The sequence below is a fragment of the Quercus lobata genome, chromosome 3 (genome assembly GCF_001633185.2).
Source record: "Quercus lobata isolate SW786 chromosome 3, ValleyOak3.0 Primary Assembly, whole genome shotgun sequence".
NCBI classification, from domain to species: Eukaryota; Viridiplantae; Streptophyta; class Magnoliopsida; order Fagales; family Fagaceae; genus Quercus; species Quercus lobata.
The window spans coordinates 45,788,512-45,813,200 of record NC_044906.1 but is presented as its reverse complement, the minus strand read 5'-3'; the positions used below and the strand labels follow the sequence as shown (position 1 = coordinate 45,813,200).

General features: G+C 35.8%; 2 protein-coding genes across 2 annotated transcripts; both read right to left on the bottom strand.

Annotated features, from left to right (window-relative positions):
- Positions 1–6,966: 6,966 nt before the first annotated feature.
- LOC115981758 (sugar transport protein 10) lies at positions 6,967–9,462 on the bottom strand. Its single transcript, XM_031104105.1, has 4 exons — positions 9,150–9,462; positions 8,646–8,965; positions 7,780–8,409; positions 6,967–7,569 (listed from the first exon to the last, which is right to left on the bottom strand). The coding sequence occupies exons 1-4, from the start codon at positions 9,280–9,282 to the stop codon at positions 7,099–7,101; spliced, it is 1,554 nt and encodes a 517-aa protein (XP_030959965.1). The 5' UTR covers positions 9,283–9,462; the 3' UTR covers positions 6,967–7,098.
- Positions 9,463–20,827: 11,365 nt separating this feature from the next.
- On the bottom strand, positions 20,828–22,432 carry LOC115980961. Its single transcript, XM_031103157.1, has 2 exons — positions 21,672–22,432; positions 20,828–21,536 (listed from the first exon to the last, which is right to left on the bottom strand). Exons 1-2 carry the CDS (start codon positions 22,430–22,432, stop codon positions 20,828–20,830), a joined length of 1,470 nt encoding a protein of 489 aa, XP_030959017.1.
- Positions 22,433–24,689: the final 2,257 nt, after the last annotated feature.

Below are 24,689 nucleotides of genomic sequence, written 5' to 3'. Positions count from 1 at the left end.
CAAAAAAAAAATACATGGAACTCGAGTCTAAGAAACTCGAGTTCCATTTGAATAGAACTCGAGTTCCTTGTGAATAATTTTTACACACTCGGAACTCGAGTCTAGGAAGCTCGAGTTACATTATGGAACTCGAGTTTCATAGACTTGAGTTCCACTAAAAAAAATAAAAAAAATAAAAATAGTCTAACTTACTAAAATGTTTCATCTGCATGCTTTTTTGCTAATATTTTTCCAAAAAGGTGCTATTTAGCAAATTTTGCTCTGTAGACTATATGTATTATATATAGAGTTTTTCTGAGATTTTGGAAAAAATGAGAATGAGACTCTGTGAAGGGCGCATGCCTTAAAATTTCAATAATAAATTATTGTTGAACTTTAGATGCAATTATTTACACATACTCTCTCATTGTCCTAATTTGTTTGTCCTATTTCAAAAATTCAACTTTTTAAAAGAATATTATTTATTGTTTTGTCTGTTATATAAAAATATATAAGTTTTCAAAACTACCCTTAAATAAATTTATCAAAAATAGTTTTGGAAGTAAAATAGGGGTATAATACAAACATTAGTAAATTAATGGTTTTTAATTTTAGAAACAGGACAATATTTTGGAACATTTTAAATGAAATAGAGGACAAACAAATTGGGACAGAGGAAGTATATAATTAGGTTATTAATTTTTTTTGAGAAACAAAATCAATAAATTAGGTTATTAAATTGAATTCAAATATATGATTGTATTGACCAGTAGAGTACAAATACTGAAAATCAGTATTCCCAAAAAAAAGGCTTATTTTTTCAAAAAAATAAAAAATTAAGTCAAGGCAACATTTAGCTAAAATTCTGTACTTTTTTTACTTAAAAAGTTGTACCAAAATTTAACCCATTATCTTTTCAAAGGAAAATAAAATTTTATATAGTTATGTATTGGGAGCTTAATGTATTGCATTTAAGAAATTTTACCTAAATTTACTTTTAAATGATTAAATTTATTTGGTGTTGTCACATTCAAACTTTATACTTATTTGCTGGAGTATTTTTTTTTTTAATCTACCAATTAAATGTTTTACTTGTGTGATTAAATTTGTCTTTCTCCGGTCTGATTATCTAGTAATTTATTTTAATAGAACGTTAGGTTCCATGTTGATAGAAATGTATTAGAAAAATATTATTTTGTGTTTTGTTTCCTTTTGTTGATTTTGTTAATACTATTGTATGCAAGAATAGATTGTCATAATATTTTGGTTCATAATTTGGTACCCACAACTGAAATATTGGTTCCGGTCTTGAGGATTATATATACTAGTCGCTAACCCGTGTGATGCACGGGAAAACTATTTTGTATAAAGATGAAACATTAAATTACTTAATGAAAAATAGAAATCAAACTTAAGTTTAAAATAAAATGAAGAATTAAATCTTAAATATCCTCAACTATCCATAAAATGTATGAAACACAAATTTGAAGAACTACTTAATCAATATTTCCAATAAATTGAAAAAAAAAAAAAAAAAGCTTTAAAGTGTTTTTTAAGCTTGGCAAGAACAGGTTGATAACGAAAACAACAACAAATGAAATTTTCCGGTAGTTAGAAGCACCAACAACAAATAGGCAAAACAATTTCAAATTTTCAATTTCATACTCTAATTGAAAAGAATTATAAGAATTTCAGTAGCAGCATAATTATTTTGACTCTAATTATCTCTCTGCAATAAAATTTTCCACAATACAATTAAGGACCAAAATGGGTTATGTATGAACTCCATATGCTGTTCCAAACCCAAAGACTCATCTAAACTACAATTTAATCAAATATAGAATACAAAATGGACACAAGTACCCTCTAATATAATTATTTACATAAAAAGAATTGGGTCGAAAAAAAAAATCAGCACAATCTATTAAGCAATAAAATTTCAATATAATCTTTGGAAAATATCTCTCCCATTGTCATCTTCATTGTTGTACATGATATGACATAGCTTCAAACTGTTGGCAGGAGGAGTCACATGTTCCAAAAGAAACTAATTTGTAAACTATAGTAAAACTCATTCGTTTGTGAACTATAGTAATTTTCATTGTATGCTGCAAGTACTGTTACCAAACCATAAATTTACTCTATCTTAGCAAATAAAGAAAGAGGCTAAAGCAAGGAAAAAAGAAGAATGATTCATGTAAAGCTTTACGTAGGCGTTTGAATGGATGTAAGTGCTATATAATGTCTCAATTGTAACCCTAATAGAGTAGACAACTCATTTAGCTCAGGAAAAACTTTTTTAAAATAAAAAGAGAGCAAAGAACGAAGCATTGAAAATATCAATATGAATACCAGGCTACTGCATTATTTGAAAAAAGAAAAGAAGAAAAAAGACTGTTCAACGCATTGAATTAAATACCTTAGAAACAAAGTTCTACCAAGCACCTATCTAAATTTGAATGCTTGAAAGTTGAAAGTACCATTGACAAACTGCACTTTGACCATAAGGCTTTTATTATAAAAAAATTTGAAAAGAACAACAATCCATCCTTCCATTATTTCTATATCCATTGAAAATCTGGCAATTGAAATCAAATCTGCTGATTAAGTACATTGGCTATTTAGCAGAACTAACATCTAAGAGTGTCTTCATCCTTTAATGTAGACAGCAATGACTTGGCCAAACATATTTTTTTCCAGTCGTTGGGTACAAACAGAATATTTTTTGTATCATCATAACTTATGATTGATACATAACAAAAAGTAGTCAATAACCAGTAGCAATTAAAACCAAGATGCACAAACCATAAAGTGGCTACAAACTAATGCAAGAGTAAGTAAGGAATTTTCTCAAACACATGGTGTGCACAAAATATTTCAATGCCTTAATTATAAATGTTTGTTATTATAAAAATTAAAAATTAAAAACAGAAAACAATAGCATGATTGTGAAGAAAAGAATTACCAATAGCAGTAGCGTCAAGGATACTCTGTTTTTTTGTCCATAACCTTTGCTGGGTTTGTTCTCGCAGAGGGGAAAAAAACAGAAAACGGAAAAACGGAAAGAAGAAAACAAAAAGTAAACAGTGTATATAAACAATAATAAGTAGTTACCCACTGAAACTAAATAAGCAAACCACCGAAAAGATACAATTGTTTAGTGTTTTAATAACTCATGTCTGTGTCCATTACTCATAGCTTTCTTATCCCTGCAACCCATACCAACAATTTGCATTAAATAATCACAACAGAAAATCCTCTATCATTAGTAAAATTTTCTCATAATTTCTATCTTAAACAGCTCTACCTTTTCACTTTGCTATTGCTGGAATTTGCAGACAACTTCTAAACTATATAGATTTGGTCTTTCGCTATGCATAACAGAAAGCAGAAAATAATCTGTGGGTTACTGAAGGAGGACATTGGAAAAGAAGTTGAGGTCTGCAACCAAACAAAGAATCAAACAAAACCCCTCAAAAATCTAGATGCTACTCTTAAAGAAGATTCGGATCAAACTAAAATACAAAATAAATAGAGACTAAACATGAAACCAAAGCTTGAGATAACCTAGAAACTTTAATTAAATTCCAAAAAAAAAACAATTAAAATAAAGGTCTCATATTAATACAAATAGAGCATAAACTGAGAATTCTTATGGTGGACATCAAATACCAAAACTACACAATTAAAAATTTGCTAAAAACCCCTTGTTAAGGGCGTTGAACCAAAGGCCAACCATTCAACCATAGCAACCCAAAAAACCAAAAGTAGATCAAACCAACAGAATTCCTCAATTTCACTCCCCCTTACGAATAACAGAACAAATAAGAGGGAAAACAAAACTTGAAAATTAAAGTGACATGATTAAGTTTAAAAGATCACTAACCATTAATACTCAAATAGGATTTCATCTTCTAGGGGTTTTCCCTCATATCAATAAATAGAGAGGAAAAGGGGTATGAACTAAAATTCATAAATTGACAACAAACCATAATTGAAGAGAATATTAGAAAAAGAAATTAATACCTTTGCTATGATGAAATTAGAGTCTCTACATTGTGAAAAATTCCACTTTATCTCTGCAAAGAAACTGAATAATTTAAATCCAAAGAGACGAATTAATATATATATATATATATATATATATTTATATATAAACGAAAACATTTAATAAGTCACATCAGAATCCTATTTTCTAAGCCCTAATTTCTGAATTTAAATCTAGAACCAAAGCCAATTGAAATTGTAAAATTTGAAAACGTATAACAAATCTAATTTACCTTTTAGATTTTTTTTTTTTTAAAATAAAATAAAAATAAATAAATAAATAAATCAAAGAAAGAATAGGAACCCATCAGAGGTGTTGTTTATGGGTGAAGGAAGTTTTTTTATCAGAGAAAGAGTAGGAACCCATCAACGGCGGTGTTTATGGGCGGAGGATATTACTTTTTGAGAGAAAGTAGGCCACAACCCGAAAATCAAAGAGAATGGTGAAGGACCCTCAAAATCAAATTGCTATCGCTGTCTTCGGCATTTTGCAGTTCTGTGTTTTTTTTTTTTTTATGCGGCGGTTCTATTTTTTTTTTGTAGAATAGAATCTGTTTGAGAGCATTTTGTGTTATTTATAGTTAAAACTTAAAAGGTGTTTTGAAACAAAATTGAACTAAACCTTAAATTAAGATCCCAAAAGACACAATTGATAATGTTTTTAATGGTAGACGTGGCATTAATTTATGCAGCCACGTGGTGCAATGAGACGCGGTCAATAAAAAATCAAACGTTTCGACTATTAGTTATTACTAGTCGTTAACCCGTGCGATGCATGGGAATAGCTACTGAATGATTTTCAAGGGGGAAAAAACAATGTTGTTTTATTTATTAGGTTTTTTGTGGGAAAGAATAAGAGACATAACGTTGCGCCTCTAATTTAGTTTGTGTTGTATATATAGGTATATACAAAATAAGTTGTAATATATATACTAAAAGGTGCTTATTGAAAGGTCACAACCATTCAAATTGGATATACCAAAAGATACCTTAAAAGGCCATAACCCTTCATATTAAATATATATTAAAGGTACCTCTTGAATAAAAAGGTGCCTATTAAATGAAATTGTGCCTATTGACCGAAAATGTGCATATTGAATAAAAATGTCTGTTGATGGGTTATAATCGTTTAGGTATAAATAGTGGTTCATATTCATTTGGTAACTTATTCTCAACTTCTTTTCTTTCATTTGGTTCATAACAAATGCATAAAATGCTTAGAAATAGGAGATGATATTAATAATATACTATATGTTGCTGTCAATTTAAGAGTATCTCCTATGACAGAACTGAAATTAGAATGATATAAAATCTAAAACAACGTAGACCAAAGTGAATGGAACATATATTTTATTAATCGTATGAGATCTGATTCCGTAAAGATGAACAACACTATTTTAAAGCACAAACAATTATAGCTTTCATTCCTATTAGGGAAAAAATGATATAAGAGTCACTAATCTCTATTTTTAAGGGATAAATTTTTAATAAGGTCAATATGTGAATCAGGAAAAATGGTGAATATAATTTTTTTTTTCATAACAATAGAAGAAGTTGTTTTATATGTGGGACTACAATTTTTCTTAAAAAGTTTAAAATTTTGTTAAGTGGCTTTACTTGTGAATTGATGACAGATTGCACCATTTCATCTTAATATCACAAATTGCCCTCAAAAACCCATGCGATGCTTTACCTACATGACACATACTCACATTTGCTTCGGGTCAAACTCAAAATGGAATTGATGAAACCTAACTAATATTGATTTTTGCCAATGCAATCAGTATGGTATATAAGCATAATTGATATTGTGAAATTATGAGACAAACTTAACATCAGAATCAATACAAAGTAATTGTAAACATTCTAAATCTCTAATGCAAACCCATATCCAAAAAGTAAAATAAAATGATCAAACAAAAAAGCAAAGCAGAGTAAGAGGAGCAAAATCCAACACACCGTATTGTCTCCCACTAAGTGAAAAAGTTCCAACTTCCGTTTTTGCGGCCTGCCGAACGGAGAGAATGTAACCAATACCAGGAAGTTGAAAACACCATGATTGGAAGTTTTTTTTTTTGATAAACACCATGATTGGAAGTTGAAATGGAAAAAAAGGTGGTGGTGGAGACGTTGAGAATGCAGAGTAGAGAATTGAGTAAGGAATATTAAAGGTTATAATGCTAGTTTTAAGAGAGAGAGAGTGTGTGTGTGTGTGTTTGTGTATGTTTAACATAATGAAGGGATATGAACGATTTTTATATGTTATAAAACTTATCTGGAATGTTGCTATTTGGTAACTACTACCCAAGAGAAACTATCACTGAAACATTTATCTTATTCCTTCAAATGAAAAGATACATTGTTCTGTGTTTTTAAAGGAAAACATGGCATTAATTTACGTAGTCACGTGGTGCAATAAGGAGTGGTCAACAAAAAGTCAAACATTTTGACTATTAGTTATTATATAGATATAGATTCGTAATGTGAAATAAATATTGAGATATTATTTTGCCTTGTCTTTCTATTTTAAGATGGTTACGGAATGCATAAGATCTTAGGCAAAAATTAATTCGTCAAAGTTATTTAAGTGAAAAATTGATGATAAATTTGTAAAAATTAATATAAAAAGTAAGATGTCAATTTTTAAATATAAACAAAGAAAAGTAATTAGGAGATTTAATTACAATTTTTTTTAATAAATAATTTGATACCATGAGGTGTTCAATTGAGTTACAAAGTTGTTAGTTAAACAATTATGTTGTTGATATTGCATAAATCAAGTTTATTGTCACGTGAATTTTTAAAATAAAAATAACGGTAATTTTAGTGTTTTTCAGTTAGTTAAATATTAGTAGCTGAATATAGTTAATTATGCCCATTAACAAAATAAAAAGAACTGGCACATAATTAGTAATTGTTAATATATGACAAAGAATTGTATGTTTGAATAAGTAAATGTTAATCCCCATATTGATGGATACACGTATGATATGAAGAAAGCATAAAATACATGAATATATATAGAAGTGGAAAGTAATTTCTTCCTCTAGAATCTCTACAACAATATATTCTCTACGGTAGTGTTGAATTTAGTGTGTTTGAGGTGGCAGTGGCACCAATGACAGCATCATCAGGAATATATTTGCCCCAGAACCAGTGTGCTTTCCACACTCTATTCATCTCTTCAATGGGGACGTTCCTAGTCTCCGGAAGGAAGAAGAATATGAAGATAGTCATAATGATGACAAAGCCACCGAAGAAGAAGAAGAGACCAAACTTCATGTGGCAAAGCATGGAGAGGAAGCCTTGAGCAATAATAAAGGTGAACAACATGTTGACGGAGACGTTTACGGCTTGGCCAGCTGATCGGATCTCTAGAGGGCAAATTTCACTGGGTATCAACCATCCCAATGGACCCCAAGACCATGCGAATGCAGCTACATATGCGCATATTAAGAACAATATTAAATTGGCTTCGAATGAGGACAATGTTCCTATTCCACTCACGCCAAATTTCAAACCAATCATGATGCCAATAGCAATCTGAGATCAGAATAATAAAAAATTAAAAGCAAATTGAGAATCTCAAGAAAAAAATTAAATAAATTTTTAGTTATTTGAGCAAAGCTTGGGTTCAAACTTATATAAGATCTGTTAGGATCATAACTCGTAATCAAAAGTAAACACATGTCAAGTTCTAGTTGTATTTTTTTTTTTTTTTTTTCCTTTAAATTCAGTTACATAGTTATGTACCTGGCAAACAATCATTTGCATACCCCCTTCAAGGAACAAGGCTCTTCTCCCGAACCTGTCAACGGAGTAGATGGAAACTAGTGTGGCAAGTACGTTAACAGTACCGGTGATGACCGCAGACATAAGTGAAGCATTTTGTCCAAAACCCAATGTCATAAAAAGAACTGGTGCGTAAAACATGATGACATTAATGCCAGTGATCTGCTGGAAGAATGGGATGAGAGTGCACATGATGAGTTGAGGCCTATATCTGGGTTGTAGGATGTTCCTCCATGGATGTTCCACTTTCTTTGCAGCCTTAGTAGCGTCCATAAGGTCTTGAAATTCCTCGTCGACGTTGTCAGTGCCACGGATCTTTTGTAACATTCTTCTGGCCTTTTCAGTGTGGCCTCTCTCAAGGATGGAATTTGGAGTGTCTGGTAGGAAAATAGATCCAATTGTCAGCATTATTGCTGGGACGGCTGCAAGAGCTAGAGAAAGTCTCCAACCCCATCCACCTTGGATCTTCGCCGTGCCATAGTTCACCAATTGTGCAACTAGAATTCCAATTGTAATGGCCATCTGGAAACACATGTTGAGTGCTCCTCGAATCTTGGCTGGTGCCATTTCGGATAGATAGACGGGAACAGACTGCGTGACATATATGTATGCATGGAGTGAGAAATCAATGACAAGCATAATCTATATATGATTGTGTGTTCAAGTTGGATATGGGATTATTGGATTGAGTTTTGATTGTCTCTTCTCCACTAATTCACATTTCTTTTTTCATACTTACGTGTTAAAATGTAGACATTCATGTATTAATTGTGAATATATTTATGTAATAGTAGATGTGAATGAGTGTGAAAATATAAATGAGGTACCTGATTAGCGAATCCAACCCCAACCCCAAGCAATAAACGGCCAATGATAAGCATTGCAAGGTTCATGGCTGCTCCGTTAAGAATAGCTCCAAGTAGAAAGACTAGACCTCCAAACAACATGGAGATCTTACGGCCGAAGGCCCTAGTTACTCCAGAAGCAAAGAAAGAAGCAACCAGCCCCGCAAGGTAGAGGGATGAGGTGAACATGGTAAGGAGATGGTTGTCATATTTACAATACTCATTTTCTGACGTATCTTTCGTTTTTGCGTACGTTGCTGGAAAGAACTTACGCAGAAATTCGGGCATTCCAGTCACACCTCCTGCATACATATATATGCCATTGCCACCCAAAGTTTAATTACATAAAATAATTAGACCCAGCTAATTAAGGTAAGGTTTGGGTCTTTGAAACAGCATTAAAACCTTGCAAGTGTTAGAGACATAACAGTACATATCATATTAAGTTTAATAAACAAGAGTACTGGACTTTAATTAAGAACTAACCTGATACTCCAATGTCATAACCAAAAATCAGACCGCCCATTGCAGCAACTACACATGTTATCACCACGAAGGCGGTAACACCACCCTGGTAGTTCCTTCCTCCAACTTGTGGAACAAACCCTCCGCCTGCCATCTCTCAACAAGGAACTATTTCACTTTTATTATATCTCTATGGTGGATCTTTCAGATTTTTCAGAAATCTTTCAACACTGATAAATCCTTATATCCACCAAAAGAGTAATTTGGGCAGCGCTCTCCGTCACATGTGTCCCGTCTTCTTTCAAACTTCTTCCTTTCGTTATTTTCTCTTGTCAATCTACAATGAAGTTGCAAATATATAGAGCTTTTCTCAACGGCTTTTAAATGGGGACCATAAAAAATGTTTATATATAAAAATAGGGTTTATTTCTCCATCTCCTTTTGGATGGCTTTGCACCCTACGTTATACCTAATTTAGTGTACTGTATTAATGGTTTGGATTTGGTATTTACAGAGATTGTTTGGTTACTTTCACAGGCAAAATACTAGCCACATGTCTTTCCTTATGAAACTATTAAGTTTTAACATTGGAAATTATAGCCACAAATAGATGTAATTAGGCAGGATATCTCATCTGCCAATTAGGACATCTAATACAAGTGGTTATTTGAAACAACATAACAGAATTTGGATAAAATCGATCAAATTTTCAATGGAGGTAATTGATCCAAAATAAAACAGATAGCCAATCCATTTGAGTTAAATTTCACATTAGCCAATCCATTTATAAAAATAAAAAATAAAAAATAAAAGAAAAAGAAAACCACAGATTTACAACTAACCCATTTTTTTGGTTAAGGAATTAAAATTCAGTTTTAATTTGAAAGTAAAATCCAATTCCAACCATTATCTTCTAATAAGGAATTTATTATACATACTCATGCATTTAAAAAGTGCAAAATGTGGACTGTGCTGAAAATCCAATTCCAATCATTATCTTCTAAAACCACGTATCTTGTTCCTTGAAAATGCATTTAATTTTCATTATTTATTAGGGGCATGTCCAAATTTTAATTAAGTTGGGATCAATTTTCCTTTCTATTATGTTATGTTCATTTCGATCGTATGCCTTGGAAATGCATGTCGAAATTTGGTGTGACCCACATTTAATTGCCAAGTGGTAATCGCTAGTTGTGCCACATGGTAGCCCATGATTGAGACAAGTTTCCAAGTCTAGACTCTAGAATCTTCCCTTTGAAAAAACAAACCATGAAAACTTTTAACACATGGTGGCATAGGATGAGAACGCTTGTCCAAAGGATTCCAACAAAATTGATTCATCTGCCAAAATCGAATTCATGGTTAGTAAAAGGGGCATAAGTCTCCAAAAATGGCAAAAAAATAATTTCACACCTCACATGACCTGACCTCACTTCATACACCATTTCACCCCTCAAAACGTGTGAGTAATACCCAAAACGTTTGTGAGTGAAAGAAAAAAAAAATTCCACACTCACACACGTTTTGGGTAGTACTCATTCTTTCTCACTCATCACGCTCATATGTATTGCATTCATATAACATAAAATTATAAGAAGTGATTAACCGTAATACAATGCTTCATAATATATGTATCTGGTTCATTTTTAAGGATCTTTTGTGTAAAATTTAACAAGTTTTGTCACAAAGAATGTTGAAACTACATATTTCATCTTAGATTAAAGCAGATATTTAGCTATTAAATAAATGAAATTAGAGAATTCTTTAAACTTGGATATATGTGTAGACACTTTATTTTGTACTCGGTTAATAACTTTTGTTCTCCGATTTCAATGATAAGCTTGATATGTCTACAAAGGGTAATTGAAGTTTTCTTGATAGTTCGGAAGTAATTACAACTCAAAAGTACTCAAATAGCTTTAAAAACGATGTTGAAAAATGACTTTTGCTCACTATTTTGATCATAACTTTTGAACCATAAAGAAGTTTTGGTGAGGTTTGATTCATTTGAAAATAGACATCCGGGGCTTCAATTTGAACACGTGTTTTTTATGATTTGGATTTATATTGAATGAGTTATGGCCTTTTGAAGTTGGGCCAACAATGCAGTCAAAATTAAGGTTCTTTGGAAGCATGTGTACACATGGGGCAAGGACAGACCCAAGTGGGGGCCCAATGGGGCCCGGGCCCCCCCGGGTCCAAAATTTCTTTTAAGTCATTTTATATTTCATTTTTGTAGTTAGGCCTCCCCTTCTCCCCAATCTATCTAGCTAGCCTAACCCAAATAGCAACTATCCTACCCAAAAACTTAACAAAAACAATAAAAATATTCATAATGGTGATTGTATTTTAGCAACAAAAAAAAAAAAAATGCCACCAAAGAAATTTTTTTTTTTTTTTAAATCATGCGTTATTAGAGAAGCTAAAGTAAAATTTTTTGCAATTACAGTAAACTAGTATAAATACTAGTTGACTATAGCATGCTGTTAAAAATAAAATACAATATTTTATTAAGACTATATCTCTTACTTTAATTAAAAAACTCAAATTCTCTCTCCTTTATTATTTTAATGAGTTGTTTATATTATTTTAAATAAAGTGATAAAAAAAATAAAACATTTAATGTTGGGTGTATTGTAAAGTGAGGTGGTAAAATAAATAAAGTAGGTTTTTGAGGTACTAAAAGCTAAAATTTTTAGCACCACCAATGCGAATGTTCTAACTTCAAAAAAATAAATAAAAATAAAAATAAAATCCTAGCCAACCTAGTATTAAAAAAAACATTATTTTGTTTTTGTTTTTATTCTTGTTAATAGATGATTGCATCTTAATGTATTTAGAAATAACAATTTTGTATATTTATAATTTTTTAATACTATATGGATATTTATTTGGAGTTCTTTTCCTTTATACTTTGGCCCTTGTTAGCTTAAAATTCTAAGTCCGTCCTTGGCATAGGGGTAAGGGCGTGCACGTACCCTTAACCCTGCGTATGCAGCCTTGTTTCTAGTAGCTCAGAACTTTAGTTTTTTGGGCCCAAAACCTCATTCTTTGATGTGGGCTAGCCCTTAAACCCTTGCAAACGTCTAAAGGCCTCTAAAAAGCTCCGAAAACCCTAATTGTAACGTATACAACCTTGTCTCCACACTCAAAAGCTAGCTAGAGAGAGATATTTTTCACCTCCACTCATCCAAGAGATCTTTTCCCTTTGAATCTTCTAAGTCACAGTAGTTATCACGTTTTTTTGATCCCCTCAAAACCTCTCTCTAGTAGTCTTAAGGCAGAAATTATTTTTCATTCTTGAAATCAAACCTTTTCTTCAAAACTTTTCTAAAAATCCTTTTTATTTTGGGTTGTGATTACTAATGGATTATTAATATATTTGATTCCTTTGATTCTTATCTAAATATGCTAAGTAGGCATTGAGGGGCCGGTTAAATCTCTACAAACTTGTGATCCATAAGCTAGGTGAGTCTCTTTCATGGCTTTTCCTTATTTTGGATATTCATGATTCATGTTTTGTGTTCTTGATTAGTTTTGGATCTTTAATTATTGACACTCCATTTTGCAACTCGCATTTAACCTCACATGAAGGGTAAAAAGGTAATTTCACCTTGGAAATAGGCATCTTAATTGTGGCCACTAGATCCTTAATTTCATTTCATCAAAATGATCTTGATGTTATAACGATCAAATTGACTGGTCATAAGCCTTAATCGAACCATCAGATCAAAAGTTATCATCAAATCAAGTTTTAATGGTCGAGATGCACTATCACAAATTAAGTCCAACTATATGTGATTATGAACAATTGATTCCAATTGATTATAAGTATAATCAATTTAAAATTAATAACGTGTCATAATTTGATTGGCTAGGACTACATCTTATGATAAGGTTGCACACACTTGATTAATTAGATAATCAAACATTAATTATTCAATGAGTAATTTGTGTAATTATCTTTTTAATTAGGGTAAATTTAAACCAATACCCCAAATACCTAAATCAAAGGCAATCAACCCCAAAAAAAAAAAAAAAAAAAAAAAAAAAAAAAAAAAAAAATACTCTTGGTGATAGACTAAAATAAAATTTCAGCTTACAAAGATTTACAAATGATGTGAACTTTACATTAGAATCTTTGTTTTCCCCAAAAGAAAATACATCTTTTCTAAGCACAACTCATTTTGCCATAAAAGTAAATCACAATCAAGTGAACAAATCAGAAGTTCTCGAAGCTTTAAATCAAGGTAGTTAAAAACTAAAAAAAGAGTTCAGAAAATTTCATGTCCCAAATCATTTCATTAAGAAAAACATTGAAGCCAACCACGTACAAACACAGAAACCTAGTCACAGAATACAAAACTGACAGAACAATATGAAACATATAGCATTAATTTCAGCGAAGCTTAAATACATATGATGGTTCCTTGGAAATCAGTAGGTTGATAAGTCTCGGGCATTGATGATCTTAAGACTTAATCCTGAAAACAAATACTAAGTCAGAGGGGACTAGTGGGGACCGACCAAAAGTCCTCCGATGATGAAGTCAGTGAATTTGTAATTCCCAGTAAGAAGGAAGTGATTTCTGAAATAAATGTCTGAATGAATCCTTACCTTCTCATCAAAGAATGTTTATATAGCATGTGTGAAACGGTTATCTGTTTAATAACCGTTCCTATTATCGAGGAGTCCGAAGGATTTGGAGGTAACTTCCATAACCGCCATGGAAGTTACCTCAGTTGGACTTGTGTTTCACAGTAGTTAATGGAGAACTTGGCACATAGTAGTCCAACCCAATGAACTCGTCCATCCTTTATTAAGGACGGACGAGGCTATTAGGGACGACTTTTCCTTGTGTATTTACTTTTTCCAAATTTCGTGTAGAGCTCATCCGTCCAAACAATTATGAGGATGGACAAGCTTCTCATGGGACCTCATCTGTCCAAAGATGAACGAGGTCATTAAGGACGCTTGGGATGATCACCTCATGTGCTTGGTTCGTCCTAATTGGTCTTTCAAAGGACGAGCCATATGGACGAATTTAGGAGTTGGTGCTTTTTTGTAACACCATCAGTTGCCCCTTTGTCCATATGGGTCATCCAACGAATTGGGTGACCTGCCGACACGTCCTTGGACGTACATAACTGGTGTCAATAAATCAATGCGCCACGTGTTTTTTTTTTTTTTTATTGGCGACTAGTCTAGTCGATTTAGTTTTTCGAGGTAGGTGCCGCGTGTCATTCTCGTATTGGTGGTGTCATTTCAAATGCCTAGATCAACATCCTATAAATAGTGGAATACCTCCCTTAACCCTTCTCATTTCAGAAATTTTCCTCCTTAACATCCATCGTCTAGAGCCTCGTCTAGGAGTTTCTCTGCGTCTAGAGTCCTCTTCCGTCTAGAGCCAGGTATTCTTCTTCTCTCCGTCTTTAGGTTCTAAGTTTCTTTTGTCAAAAATGTCAGTCGCTTCTTCGTCTACTCATAGTATTGATAAGGCTATAGACGAGTATTATGAGAATAGTAGTGATAGGTCTAGTTCTAGCAGTACTAGTGACTTTAGTGGAGGAAGTATAAATGAGGATTATTCTTCTGGGGCCCCTGGGTTTCCTATTGAAGTCATCCAGGAGCAACTTAGAAGAGCTTCTGGCTCTCAAGCTGGCTCCCCGTCCAGTGTCCCCCTATCTAATCTGACGACGAGGAGGAGACCGTCTTTAGTTGTGCAATAGGCGTTCATTCCAAGACGGATGAACAAAGACTTAGTAATCTTAAATCTTGATACCAAATTCCGGACGAGTTTAACCCTAGGATGCCCGTCCGTGGAGAGTGGTGTTGTAATCCTCGATTTGGAATAGGCGTCTATGAAGCTTATTTCCTATGTGGCCTTAGGTTTCCATTAAACGCATTTGCCAGAGAGTTGTTAGTTAGGTTAGGCTTAGGTGCTTGTCAGTTTAATCCTAATGCGTGGAGATTAGTTATCTCCATGCAAATTTTGTGGAGGGAAGTTTTTGGTGGGAATCGTCCTCTCACTGTGGACGAGTTCCTTTATTGTTATAAACCTTCCGAAATAAGTCAGTCCGACGGTTTTTACCAGTTCACTGCTAGGGGGGATAATTGTAGGTTAATCAAGTCCCTACCTTCATCTGATATGAAATGGAAGACGGAATACATCTTTGTCTCTGGTTTTTGGGCAAGGATCCCTTTCCTCCTCATTCTAGGGACTTAAGGAACCTTCGTCCTGAAGGTACGTCCCTTCCCCTTGTTTACCTTTCTCTTTCTATTTGATCTGTTTGCAATTTCTAACCTTTGTTTACTCATTGTGTTGTAGCCACCAAATGTCCGTCTTTAAGCAAATTTCATCGTGACCGCGTCCACAAGGCTCGTCTTCACACAGACAGGAGTTTTCGTTCTCTAGTCACTCTTAGACGTCTTGCCAAGTGGGGTTTAGGTCCTGAGCCATCAGATGAGGCTATTGCACACGAGGTTACTGTGCGCAAAAGTAAGTTTTAAGTTAAGGTTTTTTTTTTTTTTTTTTTTGAAAATTCTATGTTATACATTCCTGATATGTTTATTATCTCATTTTAGGAATGTCAACAATGAAAGAAAACAAAGGGAAAGAAGTTGTGGGTGAGGGAAAACGTCCTGAGGCTCATTCAAACACAGGTACGGCTGGGGATAAAAGAAAGTTCTTACCAAAAAACCTTGATTTAGAAGGGCTCCCCAGTCGTCGAGAAAAAGAGTGAAGCACAGCTCGTCCAAGGTGGTTAAGTCTAAACCTCCCCAGTCCCAACCTTCCATCCAGATAGTTAATGTGGATTCGTCCACTCCGATTGAGTCCACCCCGTCTAAAACTCCTCCGTCCAAGATTCCTTTGTCCAAGTCAACTGCGCCTGGCTCGTCCCAGCCTTCTGAAAAGACCTCTACAAACATCATTGAAAATGAAGATCTAGCTTGGGAGCATTTTCAGATGGCTGTCTTGGACGAAGACATAAACATCTGTTACAACATGGGCTTAAAGGAGTTCGAACACTCTGGCGTCCATGACCTCTTTAAGGTATGTTCATATTCCTTTCTCGTCCTTGTTCATTTAACAATTTTTCTTTGTTTAACCATCCTTTGCTTTTTACCTCTATATAAGCCATGTCGAAGTTTATGGCGGTCTCTAGACAGGCAACAGAACTGGACAAGATGAGGATCCTGTTGAAGACAAGGATTCAAGAAGTGAATGCCGACTGCAAAAAATGGGCTAGGGTTGCTGCAAAAGCTAAGGAGGAAGCCACTGAGCATAAAAAGCTGATCGAGGAGTTAAGGACTGATGCATTGGAGAAAGATACTCGTATTGACCATTTGCAAAAGGTGAACGACGAGCTAAGTACTCGTCTCTCCAAGGCAAAAGAGGACACTGTGGCTGAATTCAAGTCGTCCAAATTTTACACGAACGCCCTGGATCGCAATTATGCAGCTAGTTTTGAGGACTTCAGAATAGATGCTATTGAGAACTTCCCTAAAGTTGACTTTAGCTCAATCAAACTTAATCTTGCTGCTGCCACTAGTTCTCTTATTCAGATCGGCTCTGATGACGTCAATATTGAAGACGATGCTACCACTCAGCTGCCCCTGGACGATCCCAAAGTCAATGCCCCTCCTGCTTGAAGACGAGACTTTTACAACAATCCTTGTATTTCTTTTCCTTTCATCTGGTTTTTATTTGGTCCTTTGTTTTGGGACCTTTTTATGTAACCCAAGTACATTTACCTCATCCATGTTTTTTTAGGATGGGGTTTTAAACAATCATTTCAGTTTTTTGACTTAACAAGGGCTTTTGGACGTAGGACGTAGGTTTATTTTCTCTCTGCATGGGCGAATGCTGTTATCTGTATCAACTCCAGCTTTGGCTCGTCCATGGCGAATATATATAAATATATATATATATATATATTCTTCATATTATTTTTGTTAATCTAGCTCATCTTTGCAAGTAGTATTTTTATTCAGCTTTATTCATCTCAAGACTTGCAAGCTGATTTTACATACTATCCTGTTTCTTTTGCCTAACTTTGCACTCATCCAAAGGTTGGATTGTTTCAATTGGCTTTTGATTCTCGTCTTTAAATTGGACGGAAATGCTTTATAAGGCTTTTCCTCGTCCATGAGTTGGGCGAGTATGCCTAAGTTTTTTCCTTGTTTTACTCAGGAAAATTTAGACGTTACATCTCTGCGTCTAGAGAATTTATTCGTCTTGAATCTTTTAGCCCCCTTATGGGTTAGCTTGAACGAAAATAGCATGGAGATTTGAAATTCACACAACATTTTGTACATAACATAAATATCGTTTACAGATAAGGCACATGCATACTAATGCCTTTTTTATTTAATAAGTACAAACTCCATAATTTCGTCCATAATCACGACACAACATAAATAATAAAGTAGTAGTATCAAACACAAACATCATCAAACATGAGTAGAACGTAAGTAGACAGACGAGGTCCAAGCTCGTCCATAGTAATACTTCGTCCAGACTCACTTTTACTGATAGTACCTCCTCAAGTGCTCCACATTCCAAGGATGTTCCAATTTTCTCCCGTCTAGGGCCTCCAAGTAGTAGGATCCTTGCCTTTTACAGTTGATAACTCTATAGGGTCCTTTCCAATTTGGGCCCAATTTCCCATGAGCTAGGTTTTTGGTTGCCAAAGAGACCTTTCTCAGGACAAGATCTCCTATATTGAAACGCCTTGGCTTCACCATTGCATCATATTGCCTAGCCATGAGGTTCTTCTACTTTGCTGCCCTATGCTCTGCATCTGCCCTTACTTCGTCTATTAGATCGAGGTTCCAACAGAGTTGCTCCTCATTATCCTTATCTTGATACATCATCACCCTGTGATTGGCCATATGTACTTCTGCAGGTATGACTACTTCGCTTCCATAGGCTAGCTTGAAAGGAGTTTCTCCCATAGGGATTCTCACTGGCGTCCTGTACGCCCATAGAACACCTGGTAACTCATCTGGCCATACTCCCTTTGCCCCCTCAAGCCGAGTCTTGATGATTTTCAACAAGGATCAATTTGCAACTTCAGCCTGACCGTTGGCTTGGGGATGAGCGGGTGAGGAATAATGATTTTGAATTCCAAAGTGTACGCAGAAGTACCTGAAGGGTGCATTGTCAAATTGTCGTCCATTATCAGACACCAATACCTTGGGCACTCCAAATATGCACACAATGTTCTTCCACACGAAATTTTTAACATTTCGTTATGTGATATTTGCTAACGGTTCAGCTTCCACCCATTTGGTGAAATAATCGATGCCCACCACTAGAAACTTCATCTGCCTTGTGCCCAGCAGAAAGGGACCCAAAATGTCTAGTCCCCATTGTGCAAAGGGCCACGGTGCCATCATCGGGGTGAGGTACTCTGATGGTTATCTAGGGACATTGCTAAACCGTTGGCATTGGTCGCAGACCTTAACGTATGCTTTAACTTCAGCTTGCATATTTGGCCAATAATACCCTGCACGGACGACCTTATGGACAAGTGACTTGGCTCTTGAGTGATTGTCGCACGCTCCTTCATGAACTTCTCTCAATACGTAGTTTGCTTCGTCCAGAGCCAAGCATCTAAGATAAGGTTGAGAAAAACCTCTTTTGTATAGCACTTCGTCCATAAGAACGTACCTAGCCGATCTTACCCTCAACTTCCTGGCTTCGTCCTTCTCTTCTGGGAGTCGTCCGTCTTCTTTTGCTATGGTATGAGCTTCCACGTTCTCCTCCCTTGGGATTTGAACAAAGTCAACTTTTTCAAATATTTTCATAAGGCGCATCACCCTACTAAGGTATTTCCTCATCCGTTCTTCCTTAGCTTCATACATCCCATTCACTTACCCCATGATCAACTAAGAATCCCCCAAGACGAGTATAGACTTAGCTTCCACAGGCTTAGCCAATTCTAGCCCTTTGAGAAGGGTTTCATACTCGACTTCATTATTAGTTGTTTGGTACTGCAAAAGAACCTTATGTTTCAATTTGTCTCCCTCCGAGGATTGTAGGACCACACCAATTCCACCTGCATGCCGTGTAGATGAACCATCCACATGGACGACCCATCTCTTACTGTTTTCCGTCTCATCATGATTTGGGGTAAATTCCGTAATGAAATCTGCTAGGGCTTGAGCTTTTATGGCATACCTTGGTTGATATCTAATGTCAAACTCACTGAGCTCTACAGCCCACTGGATCAATCGTCCTGCAGCTTCCAATCTGTTCATTGCCTTCTTGAGCGGATGATCTGTCATGACATTAATGACATGTGCTTGGAAATAATGCCTTAGCTTTCTAGAAGCAGTTATCAATGCAAAGGCTAATTTCTCCATTTGTGGATATCGTTCTTCTGCTCCCCTCAATGCCTTACTTGTATAGTACACAGGCCTTTACACTTTGTCTTCTTCTCTTATCAATGCTGAACTCACGGTATGCGGGGTTACTGCCAAGTATAAATACAACTCTTCTCCTACCATGAACGGACTCAGCAAAGGAGCCATGGTAAGGTACGCCTTCAGATCTTCGAAAGCTTTCTGACACTCATCGGTCCATTCGAATGCTTTTTTAAGAACCTTAAAAAGTGGCAAACATTTGTCAGTGCCTTTAGAGACAAACCTGTTAAGTGCAGCAACTCATCCAGTGAGGGATTGGATTTCTTTGGTATTTTGCAAAGGCTTCATGTCTAGTATTACTTGAATTTTATCAGGGTTCGCTTCAATTCCCCTGTGGGAGACTATAAATCCAAGGAATTTCCCTGATGATACTCCAAAAGCACATTTGCTAGGGTTCAGCTTCATGTGATACTGTCTAAATGTGTCAAATGTCTCCTGCAGGTCATCTAGATGTCTTCCCTTGTCCTAACTTGTTACCAGCATGTCATCTACATAGACTTCCACATTCCGCCCAATCTGTGAACGAAACTTGTGGTTGACCAATCTCTGATTTGTCGCCCCTGCATTTTTTAAGCCAAAGGGCATCACCTTATAACAAAACAAGCCTTGACTGGTGACAAAGGACGTCTTCTCTTGGTCTACCTCATCCATCCTTATCTGATTGTATCTAGAGAAAGCATCCATGAAGCTAAGCAACTTGTGTCCCACAGTGGAATCTACCAACTGGTCAATGCGTGGTAGCAGGTAGCTATCCTTGGGTAAGCCTTGTTTAGATCGGTGAAGTCTACACACATTCTCCACTTGCCATTTGCCTTCTTGACCATCACTACATTGGCCAACCAATCCGGATAGTACACTTCTCGAATAAACTTCGCCACAATTAACTTTTGGACTTCATCTTTGATAACATTGTCTCTCTCAGGGGTAAACACCCTTTTCTTCTGTTGCACTGGCTTGGATGAAGGACATACATTCAGACGGTGGGTAATGACACTAGGATTTATACCCGACATGTCCTCATGACTCCACGCAAACACATTAATATTTTTCTTCAAAAAATGGACAAGATCCTTCTTAATCTTCTCCTCTAGATCTGCTCCAACCCTGGTACACCTCTCAGGGTTATTTTCATCTAAGGAAATATCTTCCAACACTTCGGTGGGCTCTGCTACAATTCTCTTTTCTTCAATATTCATGGTCTGAACCTGTTCATCCATGGCCAACATGGCCAGGTAACATTCTCTTGCTGCTAGTTGGTCTCCTTGTACCTATCCTACTCCATGTTCTGTTGGAAACTTGACTGATAGGTGGTAGGTAGATTTAACTGCCTTCCAACTATTTAAAGTTGGCCTTCCAATTATGGCGTTATATGAGGATGAACAATCTACCATAAGGAAGTTCACATCCTTGGTGATTTGTCGTGGGTATGTCCCCATTACCACTGATAAGGAAATAGTACCCATAGGCTGTACCTTCATTCCATCAAAACCTACTAGGGGGGAGTTTACTGGACGGAGCTGGTCTCGTTCTAACCTCATCTGCTGAAAAGCTGGATAATATAAAATGTCTGCCGGGCTTCCGTTGTCCACATGCACTCTTCTAGTTCTGTAGTCAGCAATAAGTAAGGTGATGACGATAACATCATCATGTGGGTGATGAATTCTCTCAGCATCTTCATCTGTGAAGGTGATTGCTTGTTCGTCCGTGGACCTTGCTCTAGGTGATCGTCCAGAAAGTTGGACGCTCTGCACTACCTTCAAGTATGCTTTCTTGGATTTGGACGACTGGCCTGTCGAACTTCCCCCTATGATAACTCTTATTTCTCCGAGTGGTGGTCGCGATGATTCTTCCATCTTCCCTTTCAGTTTCTCGTCCTTGTATTCTCGTCCAAGGAAATTCCTCAACTTCCCTTGCCTTATGAGATTTTCAATTTGCTGCTTTAAATCAAAACACTCGTCTGTATCATGACCATGATCCCTATGGAAGCGACAATACTTGTTCCTATTGCGCTTATTGGGATTTCCCTTCATTTTCTTCGATCACTTCAAGGAAGGATCATCCTTGATTTGCATAAGGACCTGCTCAAGTGGCATGTTCAAAGGGGTATATTACTGATTCCATGCTGAAGAGCCTGGCTTCTTATTATCTCGGTCTTTCCTTTCTTCCGTCCGTCCCTTCTTTGGACGAGAGCCTTGCTCAGAATGAAGACTGGGGTTTGCTTCTACTCTCTCAGATCTCTTCCTCTTCTTAGCGATGATCGTGTCTTCTGCATTCATAAAATTTTGGGCCGAATGGACAAGTTCAACCATGGACTGAGGCTCTTTTTCATAGAGTTTATGTATAAATAAATCCAAATTCACCCCATTATGGAAGGCTGTCAATAGAAGCTTATCATCTACTTCGTCCACACTCAGGGCTTCTCTGTTGAAACGAGTGATGAATGACCGTAGGCTCTTATTCTCCCCTTGCTCTATGGTTAACAAGCTGGACGAGGAACGCTTGTGTCTTTGTCCCCCAATGAAATTATTAACAAACAACTTGCTCAACTCTTCAAAAGAATTTACCGAATTCGGGGGTATTTTGCTGAACCAAACTCGTGCTGGGCCCTTGAGGGTAGTAGGGAAGGCTCTACACATTATTTCATCGGGAACCCCTTGAAGATGCATAGTGGTCTTAAAGGTGGCAATGTGATTAAACGGGTCGCATGTTCCATCATACGAATCAAAAGAAGGCAACTTGAACTTTAATGGTAGAGAGTGACCGTTAATGGAAGTCGTAAAAGGGGAATCAGTTCTGTGGACCAAATCTTCTATCAGATTCGCCCTTCTCATGTTCTCTCTCATTTCCTCCATGACTTTCTTCATTTGGTCCATCTCCTCTTTCAAGTGTGGTACCGTTTGTGAAGTGGTGTCTCTTAACTGACTTCCAATTTCAGTATTTTCTCTATCATCATGATTTTGTGTTTGTCATCCTCCTTCACGTTCTTCACGTGTCTGCCTTCTCAGATTAATCTCCATTCTTAACTCTTAGTTTTGGCGAGTCAACTCCGCTATTGCGGCCACCATAGATTGCACATGTTGGACAAATGATGTCTGCATGATCGGTGCAGATTGGCGATCGCAATGAAGGTTACTTGAAGCGTCTCTACTTCCCTGATGGCCTGGGCTAGTAGCCCTCGATCTAGTCCAAACCATCAACCTTTTGTCACGGAAAAGAAAACTGCAAAACAATCTCTTCCCCACAGACGGCGCCAACTGATGGTTCCTTGGAAATCAGTAGGTTGATAAGTCTCGGGCGCTGATGATTTTAGGGCTTGATCCTAAAAACAAATTCTAAGTCAGAGGGGACCGACCAAAAGTCCTCCGATGATGAAGTCAGTGAATTTGTAATTCCCAGTAAGAAGGAAGTGATTTCTAAAATAAATGTTTGAATGAATCCTTACCTTCTCATCAAAGAATGTTTATATAGCATGTGTGAAATGGTTATCTGTTTAATAACCGTTCCTATTGTCGAGGAGTCCGGAGGATTTGGAGGTAACTTCCATAACCGCCATGGAAGTTACCTCAGTTGGACTTGTGTTCCACAGTAGTTAATGGAGAACTTGGCACATAGTAGTCTAACCCAATGAACTCGTCCATCCTTTATTAAGGACAAACGAGGCTATTAGGAACGACTTTTCCTTGTGTATTTACTTTTTCCAAATTTCGTGTAGAGCTCGTCCATCGAAACGATTATGAGGATGGACAAGCTTCTCATGGGACCTCGTCTGTCCAAAGACAAACGAGGTCATTAAGGACGCTTGGGATGATCACCTCATGTGCTTGGTTCGTCCTAATTGGTCTTTCAAAGGACGAGCCATATGGACGAGTTTAGGAGTTGGTGCTTTTTGTAACACCATCAACATACATAGTATGTACACATATACACACAAACAGAACACAAATATACATACAGATCAAACAGACTCAAAAGAAAAATCAACTCAACAGATTAAATGAGTAGTGAAGACCAAATTGTTCATCGAAAAAATTCAACAACAAAAAAATGATCAAATCAGAATCAAGCAGATCAGTAACCAAACAAAATTTACAAAACCCTAGTTAAATTTCTAGTCCACTGAAAATCCATACAGATTTTACTCAAATCAACAAATAGTTATACAGATCCGAACACACACACACACAAAAAGTCAAAGTACTCAGCATTGTTTTTGTTTAAAGAAAATATCGGAGGAGAAAAGAGAGAGACTGTGAGAGAAGTGAGAGAAGAGAAAATCTAATTATTTTAATCAATTGCTAATTAATCGAATCAAACCCTAGGTTTGATAATGAAAAAAAAAATCAACTTTATGCAATTTTGATAGAAAATCTCAAAAAATAAGAAATAGTAGAAGAAGAAGAAGAAAACAAACCCTAATTTTTTGAAAAAAAGTTCTAATTCAACCATTTGATGCAATCTGTATATTTTTTAATGAAAAAAAGCAGAAACTAAATTCAAATCAATTGAAAATTTCAGATCCGATGTGAAATCGTATAGATTACCTGAACATACATCGAATTCAACAAAGAGAGAGCAAAGCAAGCTGAGATAAAGCTTTAAACTGAGCAAATGAGTGAATGGGGATGGCTTGTAAGGGAGAGGTTTGAGGAATGAAGAGAGAATGGGGAAACAGAAGAACCCAAGACAAAGCGGAGAGAGAGCTCAAAGGTTGGCTGGTATGTATAAAAAATGAATGTGAAAATGGGTCCTTTATTGTGTATCCAAATTCAAAAATTGAAAACACAAAAATCAAAATGAAAATTGAATACACCATTTTTTTTTACCAAACAGCACCTTATTATTTGATCTTGCAAGTTTTTCCAGGATATTTTGTGTTAATTTGCACCTCAAGACTTGTTATACTCCTTTGTGGGTACATTTTAACCTAATCAAAGTGGTTTTTATGTGTATTTAATCTTCGGATAAATTTTTCTTTGAAAAACTAACCTTGCATTGTATCAAGGTTTTGTGAGGCTTAAAGAGATCACCAATCCAAAGGTTTCATCATCTGTGTGAGGGTCTTTGGATTTGATTGAAGATCATAAAATTTTACAACTAAAAAAACGTTAGTGATTTAGATAGATAAATAAT